The 17,131-nt window shown below is 44.2% G+C and overlaps 1 protein-coding gene across 1 annotated transcript in view; it reads right to left on the bottom strand.

Annotated features, from left to right (window-relative positions):
• The window catches only part of B3GAT3 (beta-1,3-glucuronyltransferase 3), a gene marked incomplete in the record, with an annotated part of 130,042 nt that overhangs the window by 26,971 nt on the left and 85,940 nt on the right, over nucleotides 1-17,131 (bottom strand). The window contains 1 exon segment of the mRNA XM_053719952.1: nucleotides 1,168-1,498. Within this exon segment, the coding sequence (XP_053575927.1) occupies nucleotides 1,168-1,498 (331 nt within the window).

The raw sequence follows: 17,131 nt of genomic DNA, 5'->3' as shown, positions 1-17,131 counted from the left end.
TCACCCTGCTTTAGATATAGGCACCGGGAGACAAGTATAAAACACAAAATATAGGCTCTAACAAGACACACAATTGTGACCAACAGTCGCAATATTTCCCAACATACTGCATCCAATGCACAACATACAGCATTACTGTGAGCATGATACATTAGAGCTCAATATCAAAGCTCCCGGTCTGTCTCAATACTACATATGAGACCACCGGGAGATGAGACACATGTAAACCTAAGTGTCCTTAGCTGCCTTAATTCTCCTAATAAGCTAGGAGAAACTACCATGTATTTCCAAGAGGTATAGAAAAATAAAGTGCACAGGTCTTTTTTCTGAGATGCTTCACCCCCACACACCCCTCACATTGGCCTGTGGAAATAAAAAGTACTGAGTTTTACTCTTCCCTCAGACTTTACAAGCAGGGCAGCATCAGTATGGGAGGCGCAGTGAGAATTATGTCCCACCAGTTCCCATTGCTTTAAAGCCACCAATTGCCCTACTGTAGAGACTGATTAGGTCTAGGCTACACCCTAGAACAAAGTAACACACTCTGGCACTACTTTAAAAAAAATAAACTCTTGATTGAAGAAACTAAACTAACACCTCCCTTTGCCATCTCCTATCTTACTAACACAGGCAAAGAGAATGACTAGAGTGGGAGGGAAGGGATGAGCTATTTATACAGCTCTGCTGTGGTGCTCTTTGCCGCCTCCTGCTGACCAGGAGGTGAATATCCCACAAGGATGAAATCCGTGGAATAATCGTATCTTAAAAAAAGAAAGCTGAAGTGACAGCTATTAGAGACGTCACCTCTGCCCTCCCACTCCTTCTCCCTACAAAAGTCCTCACAGGGTTAATAAATAAATAAATAAATAAATACAGATGCAAAACATACTACTTCCCATCCTCCCTAAATCTGTCGCCCTAGGCACGGGCCTTGTTGGCCTAGACCAGTGATAGTGAACTTTGGCACTCCAGATGTTTCAGAACTACATTTTCCATGATGTGCGACTGCACTGCAGAATGCCTAAGCATCATGGGAAATGTAGTTCTGAAACATCTGGAGTGCCAAAGTTTGCCATCACTGGCCTAGACCATGATACGCCCCTGGTGAACAACAAATATAAGATCTGGACAAAGCAAGAGCAGCAGGGTCAGAAATTAATTACTTACTTCTTGGAAGAGACGGACACTATATGTATTATCGTCATCTGCAAAGTACACAACTGCGCGTCTTCCTTGCGGCCGAGTCTCCCGAAGCCAACGCAATGCCTCATTTCTCTGTTCTACGCCCCTTGGCTTTAACCAGTTTGGGTCACTTTCTTTGAGTTTCATAGGTTGTGGTGTTAGAGCGTGCAGGTGAGTGTACCGCAAACCACTCTGCGCCAGAAGGTTTGACACAAGGTTAGAACGTTGTGCAGAATCCTCTACAAGGATCCAGTGCAGTGCTGGGACCAGTAGCAGAGTCTGCGAGAGGCGGGTGAGCTCAGCACGCTGATGGGGGCTGCAGAGGGGACAAATTATAGAAAAAGTCTAAGCAAGAAGGGAAGATAAATATAAATATCCTGTCATATATGTATATTTAGGTACATTATATAATTTCCTTTTTTTTTTTTTTTAAATATCTTTTTATTGTTGTCAGGCAAGGCAATACACATTTTCTTACTATAACAGCCTATGAAGGCAATATGCTGTATGCTACAAGTCTTGGTATGATTCACATATTAATCATCAATGTCTCCAATATATACAGAATAGTACATAATAGGGTCTAAGTATTGAGGGCATGACATATTTCTTGATTACATACATTCTGATTCCATCACAAGTAACAATTTTCCAGTCTGTGTGATTGCACTTCCCCAACTTACCCATTTTCCATTATCTGCTCAAGTTTAAAACTAAATCTATACCATACTAAACCTAATTATTAACCAAACTAACCTAACCTATAGTTATTAGTTATGAGACCCAGCGGTGGCAAAAAAAAAAAAAAAAAAAGGAGAGGGGGGGAGGGAAATAAAATAAAATAAGGGAGAAGAGAGAAGGAGGGGGATCCGGAGTGTCAGCGGGTTAGGAAGTAGATTCCGGTGGAGGGGAAACAAGAAGAGGGGCGAGGAAGGGGGGGAGAATCATGTCCAGTATTGAGCTATTGTCGCTTAGAATAAATGTTCCCATTCCCCCCTCAACCCTGCCTCCATAAATGGTGGACAATGTGGCTGATTTTGTTCTTTCTAGGCCTCCTCGTATGTCTTCCCATGCAATGCCATTAATTCCCTCTCGTGCCTATCCCATTTGTACCGAATCCAGTGTGTTCTGTGCGCGCTGCTGTAGAAGCGTTTGATAGATTTCAGATAAGGAAAATTTTCCCATTTTGTACAACGTTTGCATGATGCGGAAGGGGGAACCCTCCCAGAATTCAGACGAGGTTCCGAACCAGGGTGCCAATGTAATGGCGTACCTGTAAGAAGGCAAAGAAGTGAGCCCTTGGTAGTCCAAACTCTCTCTGTAAGGTACCAAAATTCTTAACCTCTTTTGAGAGCGGATCTAGCAATTGTTTGAGTGATCTTAGTCCCTTTTGCTCCCAGACTAAGAAGGGCTGAGTTTCCGAACCCGCTGGAAAGTCTGGGTTTTTGAGAATGGGCAAGTAGCTTGAGGCATGGCACGATTTCTTCAAGAACTTGTGAGCCTGGTGCCAGGCCTTAAGTGGTTCGCTGAACAGCGTATTGAGACCAAGGGCCTTCACAGATCTCATATTTGTGATATGTGGTAAATATGCTAAGGAGACGTCTCCCAGAACCGCTTGTTCCAGGGAGGGCCGACAAAAGTGATGAGTGCCCACCTGCCAGTCCACCACTAGGCGTATTAAGGCCGCCCAATATACAGTCTGAAGTCAGGCAGAGCCAGTCCCCCATTAAGGAAAATAGAATAATTTAAGCGGAAATACTGGCGCTGAAAGCAGGATAGTACACAAATACAATATACGGGTAACCTAAAAGGGTCTACCTTAGCAGAAATATAACCGTATATTGTATTTGTGTACTATCCTGCTTTCAGCGCCAGTATTTCCGCTTAAATTATTCTACTATCCTCCTCTGGGTTCTTAGAGAGAGACCCTTCTATACTTGGCATTAGGGTTGATATAAGTGCCAATTCTCACCTATCCTCCCCATTAAGGAAACCCATACTCCGTTTCTCTCTCGAAATTCGTGGCTTACCCCCCTTCCAAATGAAGCGGGTCGCTGCCGAGTTTAACAGTTTGACATCCGCTTTATTTAAGAGTAGAGGTAGCATGAGAAGCGGGTAGAGAAGGCGGGGGAGTATCACCATTTTGAGAAGATTGATCCTACCCGAGAGTGACAAAGGTAGCAATCTCCAGCTATTCATTTGTGCCTGCAATTTTGCGCATAGGGGCGTCAGATTATTCACATACAACTTATTGGGGTTAGCGGAGATCTTGATGCCAAGATATGTGATGTCATGTTTAGCTACCGAGAATGGGAAATCTTCATCAGTGCCGGTCTTTCTGAGCAGCCACAGGATCTCCGATTTCTGCATATTGACCCTGTAACCTGAAAACAGGCCAAAGTCAGTAAGGGTCTCTAGTATATGCGGAATATGCGTTTGAGGATCTTGGACAAAGAGGAGCATATCATCCACGTAGAGCGCTAAGTGCTGTGGGTGCCCTGCTAAATCTATGCCAGGAAAAGCTTGTCTAAGTTTGATAGCCAGTGGTTCGAGGGCGATATTGAAAAGGAGGGGCGATAATGGACATCCCTGTCGGGTCCCTCTATGTAAGTGGATGTTTGCTGAGAATATATTATTGACTAGTATATTAGCAAAGGGGGCTCAATACAAATTTTTTATAAAAGTTAGAAAGGGGCCAGAGAAATGGGCCTTAGCCATAGTGTAAAAGAGGTGATCCCACTCCACTCGGTCGAAGGCCTTCTCTGCGTCGAGGGACAGCAGGAAGGCCTCCGCGCCATCTCTCACAGAGTCACTACCTCTTTCAGTCCGAAAATGTTGTACGACCTGCAGGACCCTGCGAACATTGACCACCGATGATCTTGCATACATGAATCCCGTTTGATCCATATGTATGATATCAGGCAATATAAATTTTAGCCTTTCTGCCAGTAGTTTGGTTAGTATCTTGTAATCTGAGTTTAATAAGGAGATCGGCCGGTAAGACTCTGGTAGCATGCTGTCCTTCCCTGGCTTAGGAATTAGAGTGATATACGCTGCAGAGAATTCCGGCACCAGAGCTCTCTCCCCGTCAAAATAAGAAGTATATAAGTTAGCCAACGTCGAGGAGACCTGCATCTTTAACAGCCTATAGAATTCTATTGGCAGCCCGTCTGGGCCTGGGGCTTTACCCAGCGACATGGACATTATTGTCCTCTGGATCTCTTCTTCCCCTATATGGGCGTTCAACTTCTCCAGTTGAGGTTCTGAGATCCGCGGGATATTGATATTTTCCCAGAACTTATCTTTTAGCTCGGCTCCTGGGGAGCCATCACTGGTGTATAGAGTGGAGTAATAAGACGCGAACGCTTCTGCTATTGATTCAGCATCTCTCACAAGCTTGCCCTGACTTTTCAGGGCTGCAACGTGTTTAGAGGAGGTATTTATATTTACCAATGCCGCCATGAGCTTCCCCGACTTATCTCCAAATCTATAATATTTACCCCTAGTTCGGAAAAGAGCCTGCGAGGCTTGATTGGCCAGTAAGGCATCATATTCCTTCTTTGTGTCAATGTAATTGCGGTAGTTAAGGCTAGAGGGCGTTGCGCAGTAGGTGCAGTAAGTCTCCGCTAAGCGTTCCCTCAGTCTCCTAACTCTCTCCACCTTGGCTGTTGCCCAGAATAGCTCCGGTGAATCTATATGCTGAGCATTATTCATCCGGTAGTCGTCCCAACAATGTGTCAGGTAGCTCTGAAATTCCTGTGAGTACAATAAATATTTCGGGAATCGTAAGGTCCGCCTGTTGCATACTGACGGGTTCTTATCTACAAAAAGCGCTATGGGCGCGTGGTCTGAGACCGCCACTTCCCCAATTTTGGTGTCAATGATGTGTGTAATGAGAGAATTGGAGACCAGGAACATATCGATGCGGGACAAGGAGGGTGAGGCACGCGACGCACAAGTATAATCTTTCCCATCTGGATTTAATTGCCTCCATATATCCACCACATCCAGGGAGCTTCCCAGTAGTGCAAAGATATCCTTTTCAAATTTTTCTGAGATTCTATGTGTCTTTTTAGCCTTCCCACTATGTGTCCCTCTCAGTCTATCACAGTGAGGATTAGGCGTGAGGTTAAAATCTCCTCCCAGTATGATGTGGGTGTCCAAGTAGGGGGAAATAACTGCCACAATATTGTTCCAGAAACCTCTATCTCTCAAGTTCGGGGCGTAAATGTTGCATAGTGTGTAGATTTTCTCTGCCACACAGATTTGCACTATTATGTATCTACCTTCCGGGTCCTTAAGCACCTCCCTGACCTCATATTCCAACCTCTTACCTAGAAGTATTGCCACCCCTCTACTAGCAGAGCTATATGAGGCGTATTCAACTCTCCCCACCCAATCAGATCTCAACTTCTCATGTTCTGTGTCTAGGAGATGCGTCTCTTGGAGAAACGCGATCTCCGCTTTCTTTTTCCTTAGTTGTGTGAGGATTGTTTTCCTTTTTATTGGGGAGTGGATACCCCCAATATTCCAGGAATAGAGGTTTTTTTTTAATTGGATCCTGAACTCCTGTTTTGGCATCTGGTGTATAGGTGTGTGCATAGTATTCCAAGAGTACAGACCCGAAGGGGAAAGGGAGGTGATAGAAATAAAAAAAAAACAAAAAAAAACCTTACACCGCAGTAGACAGACTCCCGGTTTAGTCCTCCACCACAGTGAGCCACCGCCAGGCCCCCACCAACATTCTGAATTAAAAAGAATTCTAGGATGGAAAAAAAAAGAAGATTTGTTATCTTGACATACTTTGTAACCTCTTTGATATGCGAGTAATGGAGCATACAAAAAAGAACAGTAATAACTTTCAAACAGATTGTCATAGAGTTCACATGCAGAGCTATGGCCAAATAATTTACGATCTGTAAGTGATACAAATGGACACGTGTTAAAAGACAGTGAAACATTTAACGGATAATTTATGTCTTTCCGACAATCAAGCGAACATAATAAATCTCTCATCAATATAGCGCACTCTGGTATAATCAGTGCTTGGGCTATGTTTAAAGTAAGTGAATTACAGAGGTTTGCAGCCTGTCCCTGTTCACACACAAACAATCTATACCTTCTACTTATGCATTTTAAGTAGCCTAAACCGTGAAAGTAACCTATGACAATATATAAACATACAAAACTCAAACTTAACTCCAAAGTTCTGTGTCCGCGTGTATCCGCAGACCCACTTACAATTATATCTGTAGCCATTAGGGCAGAATACTTAATTTAAGTCCTAAAGTGAAACCCTGTTTAAGGGGAATAACTCTTGCCCGGCTATGGCCCTCAACCCTCATCCCCTCTTGGGTAGTTCTGGCGTGGACTGCGTGGGGAGGCCCCCCCACCCTCTAGAAAGTGCTGGGCTGCGGTGGGAGTGACAAAAAAGTTTGGGCCTCTGGGGGTCATAATTTTAAGCCTGGCTGGGTAAAGTAAGAAGGCTTGTCTACCCTCCCTATGAAGCTTTGAACAAATTGGGGAAAATTCCCTATGGCGTTTCATAAGATCCACCGAGAAATCTTGAAATAGGAGCAAGCATGTATTTTCATACATTACACTATCCATTTTTCTGTAAGCTCTTAGCAGCGCCGTTTTGGTCTGGAAATGCAGGAACTTGATCATTATCGGCCGGGGTTGGGGCATATTGTCTAAGCCAGCTCTCTCTGGGCCCACTCTATGAGCTCGCTCTACCCCCCCCCCATAAGATCCTGTGTGGGAGTTTTTAACAGCGAGGGGAGCGTATTTTCAACAAAATGAATGATGTCTGCTTGTTTTATTGTTTCAGGGAGACCTAAGAGGCGCACGTTATTGCGTCTCGACCTATTTTCTAGGTCTTCTACTTTTAATTGCAGGTTCATAGCTTGTCTTTCTAAAGTTTCAATTTTATTAGAGTTTGATACATTAGAATCTTCTAAGTCAGAGATTCTATTCTCCGCTTCCGCTACACGGGCGGAAAACTGTTTGACGTCGTCTGTGAGTGTATCAACACCTCTCTGTAGATTATCAATTTTGGGCATAAAAAGTAAAGATATCTGCTTAACCATAGGATGGGTGTCAATCAGAATATTGTCTGGGCAGGCTTCCGCGCTAGTTCCCTGGTTAGAGGGTTCAGCTCCAGATTTGTTTCTGCCTGAACTAACTTTGCTGCGGCTTGCCATGGGAGTATTAGTTAAGTATCTCTCCATATACCTCTGAAAATAACAGTGCTGTTTACCTATGCAAATGGTGCTCTAATGATAGATTGCTAAACCCCCTTTAACCAGTATGTGACACAGTGCATATGGGTTACTCAAAATGATAATAACAGTGTCCTATCAGGGGAGAAAAACATGGGTTAGTGCATGCATTCAATACAATAATAGTTATACAGTTCTTCCCCCCCCTCCAGGGAGGAAGGATATCAGCATAGGTCTGTCAGCACAGAGTCTTTCGAATGTCCCCTCAAAGGAATAGAGGCCAAATGTTCTCTTAAATACTGACTTGAGGTGTCAGAATAGCCTGGATTCACAATTCTACTATAAGAAGTGAGAAGGGCAATTCAATTGAGTTAGGTGGCACTGTTAAAAGTCAGGGAGCAATATGCCCCCGTGTTCTGTCAGTGTGGGGCTTTGCAAGGTCCAAGCTTTCTGCCCTTTGTAGTGTCCCCTGGGGCGGGCTTCGCCAGTAGCACTGTCAATTTCCCCAAACAGGGTCTCTTCTCCCCCACACTGTGTTGGGCCAAATGTCCACTATTAGAGGTATAATATATTTGGATTGCAGCAGGGAGTGTGGCAGAACCGCTGATCCCGACCCCTCAGATCTATATTGGGGCTTTGGTGTGTTCGTGTGTCCCAATGAGCAAAGGTGTTGGTGATGTTGTCAGGGGTTCATTGGGCAGTGAGTGTGTACAATACTTTACCCCCTCCGCTCTCCAGACTTTGTGCCAGGCACCAGGAATGGAAACTCCGTTTTCAAGATGGCGCCTGATTTCGCGCCAGACAATTCTCCCGTGCAGTCTCCTCTCCAGCAGATATAGCCCGGACAAGGCAGCCGGTGACGTGCTCAGTGCTCGGCAGATCCGCTTCGGAATCGAGCAGTAGGTGAGTACCCGGAGCAGATCGGGTAGTAGTCCCTGCAGCGGTGTGGCGGGAGATGTAAGTTGCGGCCCACGCGAGATTGCAATGGCGCCTTCTTCTCGGCTAATGCCCCTCCAGCGAGGTCGGTCTCCACCTGTGTCACACCACTAGCCGGTGATGTCAGTCGGGTCTAGCCACTGTCTTTAGTACAGTAGATCCGTTGTGCGCCGTTGCAGCGCTTCTTGTAGGCTGATGACTCCGGTGGTGGAGCGATGCACAGCTCCTATAATAAATATGGAGGTAGTCTCTCACCCTTCCCCTCCACTCCGGGCAGCAGGCTCTGCCTAGGAATTATTAGTGGGAACAGCGCTTACAGCAGCAAGAAAAAAGCAGTCCAAAAGAGATTTTAAACAGTTTTTCTTTGCTGGTCTGTGCGGAGCTTCTCTCGCCCGCTGCTCATAATTTCCTTTCTTATCATATCTAATCTTAAATCGTAGGGAAGTAATATTTAAAAGGGACAAAAAAAACTAACTATCCTCAAAAAATGTTTATTAAATGTGTAGTTAAAATACAATGTGGTTAAATTTTGGTGCAAACTTAATTATTGGTTAAACAAAATGAATAAGAAAGAGATCAAGTTAGATAGAGAGGATATTTTTTTTTATGTATCAAACCCCCAGAATGCAGGTCAATCTTAAATTTATAAATACAGTTATTTTGATAGAGAGATCCTTAATTCTGAAGCAATGGAAAGCAAAAAGGAAATTTATGCTTACCTGATAAATTTATTTCTTTTACGATACGACAAGTCCAAGGATTTCATCCTTACTTATGGAATATCGCCTCCTGGTCAGCAGGAGGAGGCAAAGAGCACCACAGCAGAGCTGAATATATAGCTCCTCCCTTCCCTCCCACTACAGTCATTCGACCGAAGTTAGGAAGAGAAAGGAAAAGCCAAGGTGCAGAGGTGACTGAAGTTTAAAACCCCCCCAGAATTTATGCTTATCTGATAAATTTATTTCTCTTGTGGTGTATCCAGTCCACGGATTCATCCTTTACTTGTGGGATATTCTCCTTCCCAACAGGAAGTGGCAAAGAGAGCACACAGCAGAGCTGTCCATATAGCTCCCCCTCTAGCTCCACCCCCCCAGTCATTCGACCGAAGGTTAGGAAGAAAAAGGAGAAACCATAGGGTGCCGTGGTGACTGTAGTTTAAAAATAAAAACCACCTGTCTTAAAATGACAGGGTGGGCCGTGGACTGGATACACCACAAGAGAAATAAATTTATCAGGTAAGCATAAATTCTGTTTTCTCTTGTAAGGTGTATCAAGTCCACGGATTCATCCTTTACTTGTGGGATACCAATACCAAAGCTTTAGGACACGGATGAAGGGAGGGAACAAGACAGGTACCTTAAACGGAAGGCACCACTGCTTGTAAAACCTTTCTCCCAAAAATAGCCTCCGAAGAAGCAAAAGTATCGAATTTGGAAAATTTGGAAAAAGTATGCAGTGAAGACCAAGTCGCTGCCTTACAAATCTGTTCAACAGAAGCGTCATTTTTAAAAGCCCATGTGGAAGCCACTGCTCTGGTAGAATGAGCAGTAATTGTTTCAGGAGGCTGCTGGCCAGCAGTCTCATAGGCCAAACGGATGATGCATTTCAGCCAAAAGGAAAGAGAGGTAGCGGTCGCCTTCTGACCTCTCCTCTTACCAGAATAGATAACAAACAAAGAGGTTGTTTGTCTGAAATCCTTAGTTGCTTGTAAATAGAACTTTAAAGCACGAACCACATCAAGATTGTGTAACAGACATTCCTTCTTCGACGAAGGATTAGGACACAGAGAAGGAACAACAATTTCCTGGTTAATATTCTTATTAGATACAACCTTAGGAAGAAAACCGGGTTTGGTACGCAAAACTACCTTATCTGCATGGAACACCAGGTAAGGTGAATCACACTGTAAAGCAGATAACTCTGAAACTCTTCGAGCAGAAGAGATAGCTACCAAAAACAAAACTTTCCAAGATAAAAGCTTAGTATCTATGGAATGTAAAGGTTCAAACGGAACCCCTTGCAGAACTGAAAGAACTAAATTCAGACTCCATGGCGGAGCCACAGGTCTATAAACAGGCTTGATTCTGACTAAACGCTCTGGTACCTCTGCCAGAAGTTTGTGTAAAAGAATAGACAAAGCAGATATCTGTCCTTTTAAGGAACTAGCTGATAATCCTTTCTCCAATCCTTCTTGGAGAAAGGACAATATCCTGGGAATCCTAATCTTACTCCATGAGTAACCCTTGGATTCGCACCAAAAAAGATATTTTCGCCAAATCTTATGGTAGATTTTCCTGGTGACAGGCTTTCTAGCCTGAATCAGGGTATCAATAACCGACTCAGAGAAACCACGCTTTGATAGAATTAGGCGTTCAATCTCCAAGCAGTCAGACGCAGAGAAATTAGATTTGGATGTTCGAAAGGACCTTGTATTAGAAGGTCCTGCCTCATTGGTAGTGTCCATGGTGGAACAGATGACATGTCCACTAGGTCTGCATACCAGGTCCTGCGTGGCTACGCAGGCGCTATTAGAATCACCGAAGCCCTCTCCTGCTTGATTCTGGCAACCAGACGAGGTAGGAGAGGAAACGGTGGAAAAACATAGGCCAGATTGAAGGACCAAGGCGCTGCTAGAGCATCTATCAGCACCGCCTGGGGATCCCGGGATCTGGACCCGTAAAGAGGAAGCTTGGTGTTCTGACGGGACGCCATCAGATCCAATTCTGGAGTGCCCCATAGCTGATTCAGCTGGGCAAATACCCAAAGTCTGACGACTTAGAAAATCCACCTCCCAGTTGTCTACTCCTGGGATGTGAATTGCTGAGAGATGGCAGGAGTGATCCTCCGCCCACCTGATTATTTTGGTTACTTCCATCATTGCTAGGGAACTCCTTGTTACCCCTTGATGATTGACGTAAGCTACAGCCGTGATGTTGTCCGACTGAAATCTGATGAATTTGGCCGCAGCAAGCTGAGACCATGCCTGGAGAGCGTTGAATATCGCCCTCAGTTCCAGAATGTTTATCGGGAGAAGAGCTTCTTCCCGAGACCATAAACCCTGAGCTTTCAGGGAGTCCCAGACTGCGCCCCAGCCCAACAGACTGGCGTCGATCGTTACAATGATCCATTCTGGTCTGTGGAAACACATTCCCTGAGACAGGTGATCCTGAGACCACCACCAGAGAAGAGAATCTCTGGTCCCCTGGTCCAGCTGTATTTGAGTAGACAAATCTGCATAATCCCCATTCCACTGTTTGAGCATGCATAGTTGCAGTGGTCTGAGGTGTATCCGTGCAAAAGGGACTATGTCCATTGCCGCTACCATTAGCCCGATTGTCTCCATGCACTGAGCTACAGATGGCCGAGGAATGGCATGAAGCGCTCGGCAAATGGTTAAGAGTTTTAGCTTTCTGACCTCCGTCAGAAATATTTTCATTTCTACCGAGTCTATTAGAGTTCCTAGGAAGGAAACTCTTGTGAGGGGGGAGAGAGAACTCTTTTTGATGTTCACCTTCCACCCGTGAGACCTCAGAAAGGCCAATACAATTTCCGTGTGAGACTTGGCTCTTTGGAAAGTCGACGCCTGAATTAAGATGTCGTCTAGATAAGGCGCCACTGCTATGCCCCGCGGTCTTAGAACCGCCAGGAGGGACCCTAGCAACTTTGTGAAAATTCTGGGAGCAGTGGCCAACCCGAAAGGAAGAGCCACAAACTGGTAATGCTTGTCCAGAAAAGCGAACCTGAGAAACTGGTGATGATCTTTGTGGATAGGAATGTGCAGATACGCATCCTTTAAATCCACGGTGGTCATATATTGACCCTCCTGGATCATTGGTAAGATTGTCCGAATGGTCTCCATCTTGAATGATGGGACTCTGAGGAATTTGTTTAGAATTTTTAGATTCAGGATTGGTCTGAAAGTTCCTTCTTTCTTTGGAACCACAAACAGGTTTGAGTAAAACCCCAGCCCTTGTTCCGCAATTGGAACTGGGTGGATCACTCCCATTGTATGTAGGTCTTCTACACAGCGTAAGAACGCCTCTTTCTTTGTCTGGTCTGAAGACAGACGAGAAATGTGGAACCTTCCCCTTGGAGGGGAGTCCTTGAATTCTAGAAGATATCCCTGAGATACAATCTCTAAGGCCCAGGGATCGTGTACATCTCTTGCCCAGGCCTGAGCGAAGAGAGAGAGTCTGCCCCCTACTAGATCAGGTCCCAGATCTGGGGCTACCCCATCATGCTGTCTTGGAGGCAACTGCAGGCTTCTTGGCCTGTTTACCCTTGTTCCAGCCCTGGTAAGGCTTCCAGGCTGCCCTGGGTTGTGAAGTGTTACCCTCTTGTTTTGCAGTAGGGGAGGATGAAGCGAGACCGCTCCTGAAATTCCGAAAGGAACGAAAATTATTTTGTTTATTCTTTGTCTTGAAGGACTTGTCCTGGGGGAGAGCATGGCCTTTTCCCCCAGTGATTTCTGAAATAATCTCTTTCAATTCAGGCCCGAAGAGGGTCTTTCCTTTGAAAGGGATGTTCAATAGTTTGGATTTTGACGACAGATCGGCCAACCAGGACTTTAGCCATAGCGCCCTGCGCGCCAAAAAGGCGAAACCTGAATTTTTTGCCGCTAACTTAGCTAGTTGGAAAGCGGCATCTGTGATAAAAGAATTAGCCAGCTTAAGAGCCTTAATTCTGTCCATAATGTCCTCATATGAGGTCTCCGTCTGGAGCGCATTTTCCAGCGCCTCAAACCAGAAAGCAGCTGCAGTGGTTACAGGAACAATGCACGCAATAGGTTGGAGAAGAAAACCTTGTTGAACAAAAAAATTCTTAAGTAAACCCTCTAATTTTTTATCCATAGGGTCTTTGAAAGCACAACTGTCTTCTATAGGTATAGTTGTGCGTTTAGCAAGTGAAGAAACAGCCCCCTCCACCTTAGGGACCGTGTGCCACTAGTCCCATAAGGGGTTAGATATGGGGAACATTTTCTTAAAAAAAGGAGGGGGAACGAAGGGAATACCTGGTTTATCCCACTCCCTAGTAACGATATCTGCAATCCTCTTAGGGACCGGGAACACATCAGTGTAAACAGGAACTTCTAGGTACTTGTCCATTTTACACAATTTCTCTGGAACCACCATAGGGTCGCAGTCATCCAGAGTAACTAATACCTCCCTGAGTAATAAGCGGAGGTGTTCTAGTTTAAATTTAAAAGCCAACGTATCTGAATCTGTCTGAGGAGAAACCTTTCCTGAATCGAAAATTTCTCCCTCAGACAGCACATCCCTCGCCCCCACTTCAGAGTGTTGTGAGGGTATATCGGATACGGCTACTAAAGCGTCAGAATGCTCATTATCTGTTCTTAAAACAGAGCTATCACGCTTTGCAGGTAACACGGGCAGTTTAAATAAGAACACTGAGAGGGTATTATCCATAACTGCTGCCAAGTCTTGCAAGGTAAAAGAGTTAGACGCACTAGAGGTGCTAGGCGTCGCTTGAGCGGGCGTAACTGGTTGTGACACTTGGGGAGAGGTTGACGGGCTAACCTCGTTACCTTCTGTCTGAGAATCATCTTGGGACACATTTTTAAGTGCAACAATATGTTCTTTAAGGTGTATAGACATATCAGTACAAGTGGGACACATTCTGAGAGGGGGTTCCACCATGGCTTCTAAACACATTGAACAAAGACTTTCCTTGGTGTCAGACATGTTTAACAGACTAGTAGTAATATAAACAGGCTTGGAAATCACTTTAATCAAGTAAAAACAGACTTTGAAAAAAAAAACGGTACTGTGCCTTTAAGAAATAAAAAAGGCACACAATCTTGCAAAAACTGTGAAAAAATGCAGCAAACTTTTCGAAATTTTTACAGTATGTACCTAAAGCATTAGTAAGATTGCACCACTAGCAATATAAACGATTAACCCCTTAATGCCCAAACCGGATCGACAGTAGTAAAAAAAAAAAACCGTTAAAGAAACTTCAGCACCTTGCCACAGCTCTGCTGTGGCCCTACCTGCACCCTTAGGACCAGATTTGTGGGGAAAAAGCTTCTTATAGGCCCTCAAACTGCAGCAGGACCCTCCATGTGAAACAGCCTGAACTTCTAGTCAAAATAACTGCACATCTGAGGCGCGAAATTAGGCCCCTCCCACCTCACTCCGGTGCTTGTGAGGCCTAAAGAAACACTCCCAAGTGTTTTAGTAATACACATGTGGGTAATAACTCCTGAAAGAAACCCAAAGGAACCTTCAAAGTGTCTCAAAAAACGAAATTTTTCAATAAAGACCATTTGCCATTAAGTAGTGTCAACTGGCATAAACTAGCCCTGTTATGTAAGCTTGCAATTCCATACTTAGTCTCTGAATACAGCTTACCCTTCCCTCATGGGGATATTATCAGTCTCTTCTAGCATTATCACAGTCTTGTCTAGAAATAAATGACTGAACATACCTTATTGCAGCCTAACCTGCAAACCGTTCCCCCCAACTGAAGTTTTCTTGCACTCCTCAGTCCTATGTGGGAACAGCAGTGGATTTTAGTTACAACATGCTAAAATCATCTTCCTCCCTGCAGAACTCTTCATTCCTTTCTGCTAGAGAGTAAATAGTACACACCGGTACCATTTAAAATAACAAACTTTTGCTTGTAGAAAATAAAAACTAAATTTCTAACACCACATTCACTTTACCCTTCCGATTGCTTAGAGCCGGCAAAGAGAATGACTGGGGGGTGGAGCTAGAGGGGGAGCTATATGGACAGCTCTGCTGTGTGCTCTCTTTGCCACTTCCTGTTGGGAAGGAGAATATCCCACAAGTAAAGGATGAATCCGTGGACTGCACAAGAGAAAATAAAAACCTGTCTTAGAAAACGACAGGGTGGGCCGTGGACTCGTCGTATCGTAAAAGAAATAAATTTATCAGGTAAACATAAATTTCCTTTTCGTTTACAAGCTACGATGAGTCCACGGATTTCATCCTTACTTATGGGATACAATACCAAAGCTATAGGACATGGATGAAAGGGAGGGACAAGACAGGAAACTAAACAGAAGGCACCACTGCTTATAGAACCTCTCTCTCAAAAACCGCCTCGGACGAGGCAAAGGTATCAAATTTGGAAAATTTGGAAAAAGTATGAAGAGACAACCAAGTTACAGCCTTGCAAATCTGTTCAACAGAAGCATCATTTTTAAATGCCCATGAGGAAGCCACAGCCCTAGTGGAATGAGCTGTAATTCGTTCAGGAGGCTGCTGTCCAGCAGTCTCGTATGCAAAACGGATGATACTCTTCAGCCAAAAAGAAAGAGGTTGCCGTAGCTTTCTGACCCTTACGTTTCCCAGAAAAAATAACAAATAATGAAGATGATTGACGAAATTCCTTAGTCGCCTGCAAGTAAAACTTCAGGGCACGGACTACGTCCAAATTATGTAACAGACGCTCCTTCTTTGAAGAAGGATTAGCACACAATGAAGGAAAAACAATTTCCTGATTAATATTTTTGTTGGAAACAACCTTAGGAAGAAAACCATGTTTAGCAAGCAATACTACCTTATCGGAATGAAAAATAAGATAAGGAGAATCACATTGTAATGCTGAAAGCTCAGAAACTCTGCGAGCAGAAGAAATAGCAACCAAAAATAAAACTTTCCAAGAGAAAAACTTAATATCTATGGAATGCATAGGTTCAAACGGAACCCCTTGAAGAACATTAAAGGGACAGTCTAGGCCAAAATAAACTTTCATGATTCAGATAGAGCATGTAATTTTAAACAATTTTCCAATTTACTTTTGTCACCAATTTCGCTTTGTTCTCTTGGTATTCTTAGTTGAAAGCTTAACCTAGGAGGTTCATATGCTAGTTTCTTAGACCTTGAAGCCCACCTCTTTCAGATTGCATTTTAACAGTTTTTCACCACTAGAGGCTGTTAGTTCACGTATTTCATATAGATAACACTGTGCTCGTGCACGAGAAGTTATCTGTGAGCAGGCACTGATTGGCTAGACTGCAAGTCTGTCAAAAGAACTGAAAAAAGGGGCAGGCTTAGATACAAGATAATCACAGAGGTTAAAAACAAAATTTATGCTTACCTGATAAATTCCTTTCTCCTGTAGTGTAGTCAGTCCACGGGTCATCCATTACTTATGGGATTATAACTCCTCCCTAACAGGAAGTGCAAGAGGATCACCCAAGCAGAGCTGCTATATAGCTCCTCCCCCCTACGTCATATCCAGTCATTCGACCGAAACCAAATGAGAAAGGAGAAACTATAGGGTGCAGTGGTGACTGGAGTATAATTTAAAATTTAGACCTGCCATAAAAAACAGGGCGGGCCGTGGACTGACTACACTACAGGAGAAAGGAATTTATCAGGTAAGCATAAAGCATTTGTTTTCTCCTGTTAAGTGTAGTCAGTCCACGGGTCATCCATTACTTATGGGATACCAATACCAAAGCTAAAAGTACACGGATGACGGGAGGGACAGGCAGGATCTTTATACGGAAGGAACCACTGCCTGAAGAACCTTTCTCCCAAAAACAGCCTCCGAAGAAGCAAAAGTGTCAAATTTGTAAAATTTGGAAAAAGTGTGAAGTGAAGACCAAGTCGCAGCCTTGCAAATCTGTTCAACAGAGGCCTCATTTTTAAAGGCCCAAGTGGAAGCCACAGCTCTGGTAGAATGAGCTGTAATTCTTTCAGGAGGCTGCTGTCCAGCAGTCTCATAGGCTAAACGTATTATACTACGAAGCCAGAAGGAGAGAGAGGTAGCCGAAGCCTTTTGACCTCTCCTCTGTCCAG

Source organism: Bombina bombina, chromosome 7 (genome assembly GCF_027579735.1).
Source record: "Bombina bombina isolate aBomBom1 chromosome 7, aBomBom1.pri, whole genome shotgun sequence".
Lineage (NCBI taxonomy): Eukaryota > Metazoa > Chordata > Amphibia > Anura > Bombinatoridae > Bombina > Bombina bombina.
This window is presented reverse-complemented; position numbering and strand designations above follow the sequence as displayed.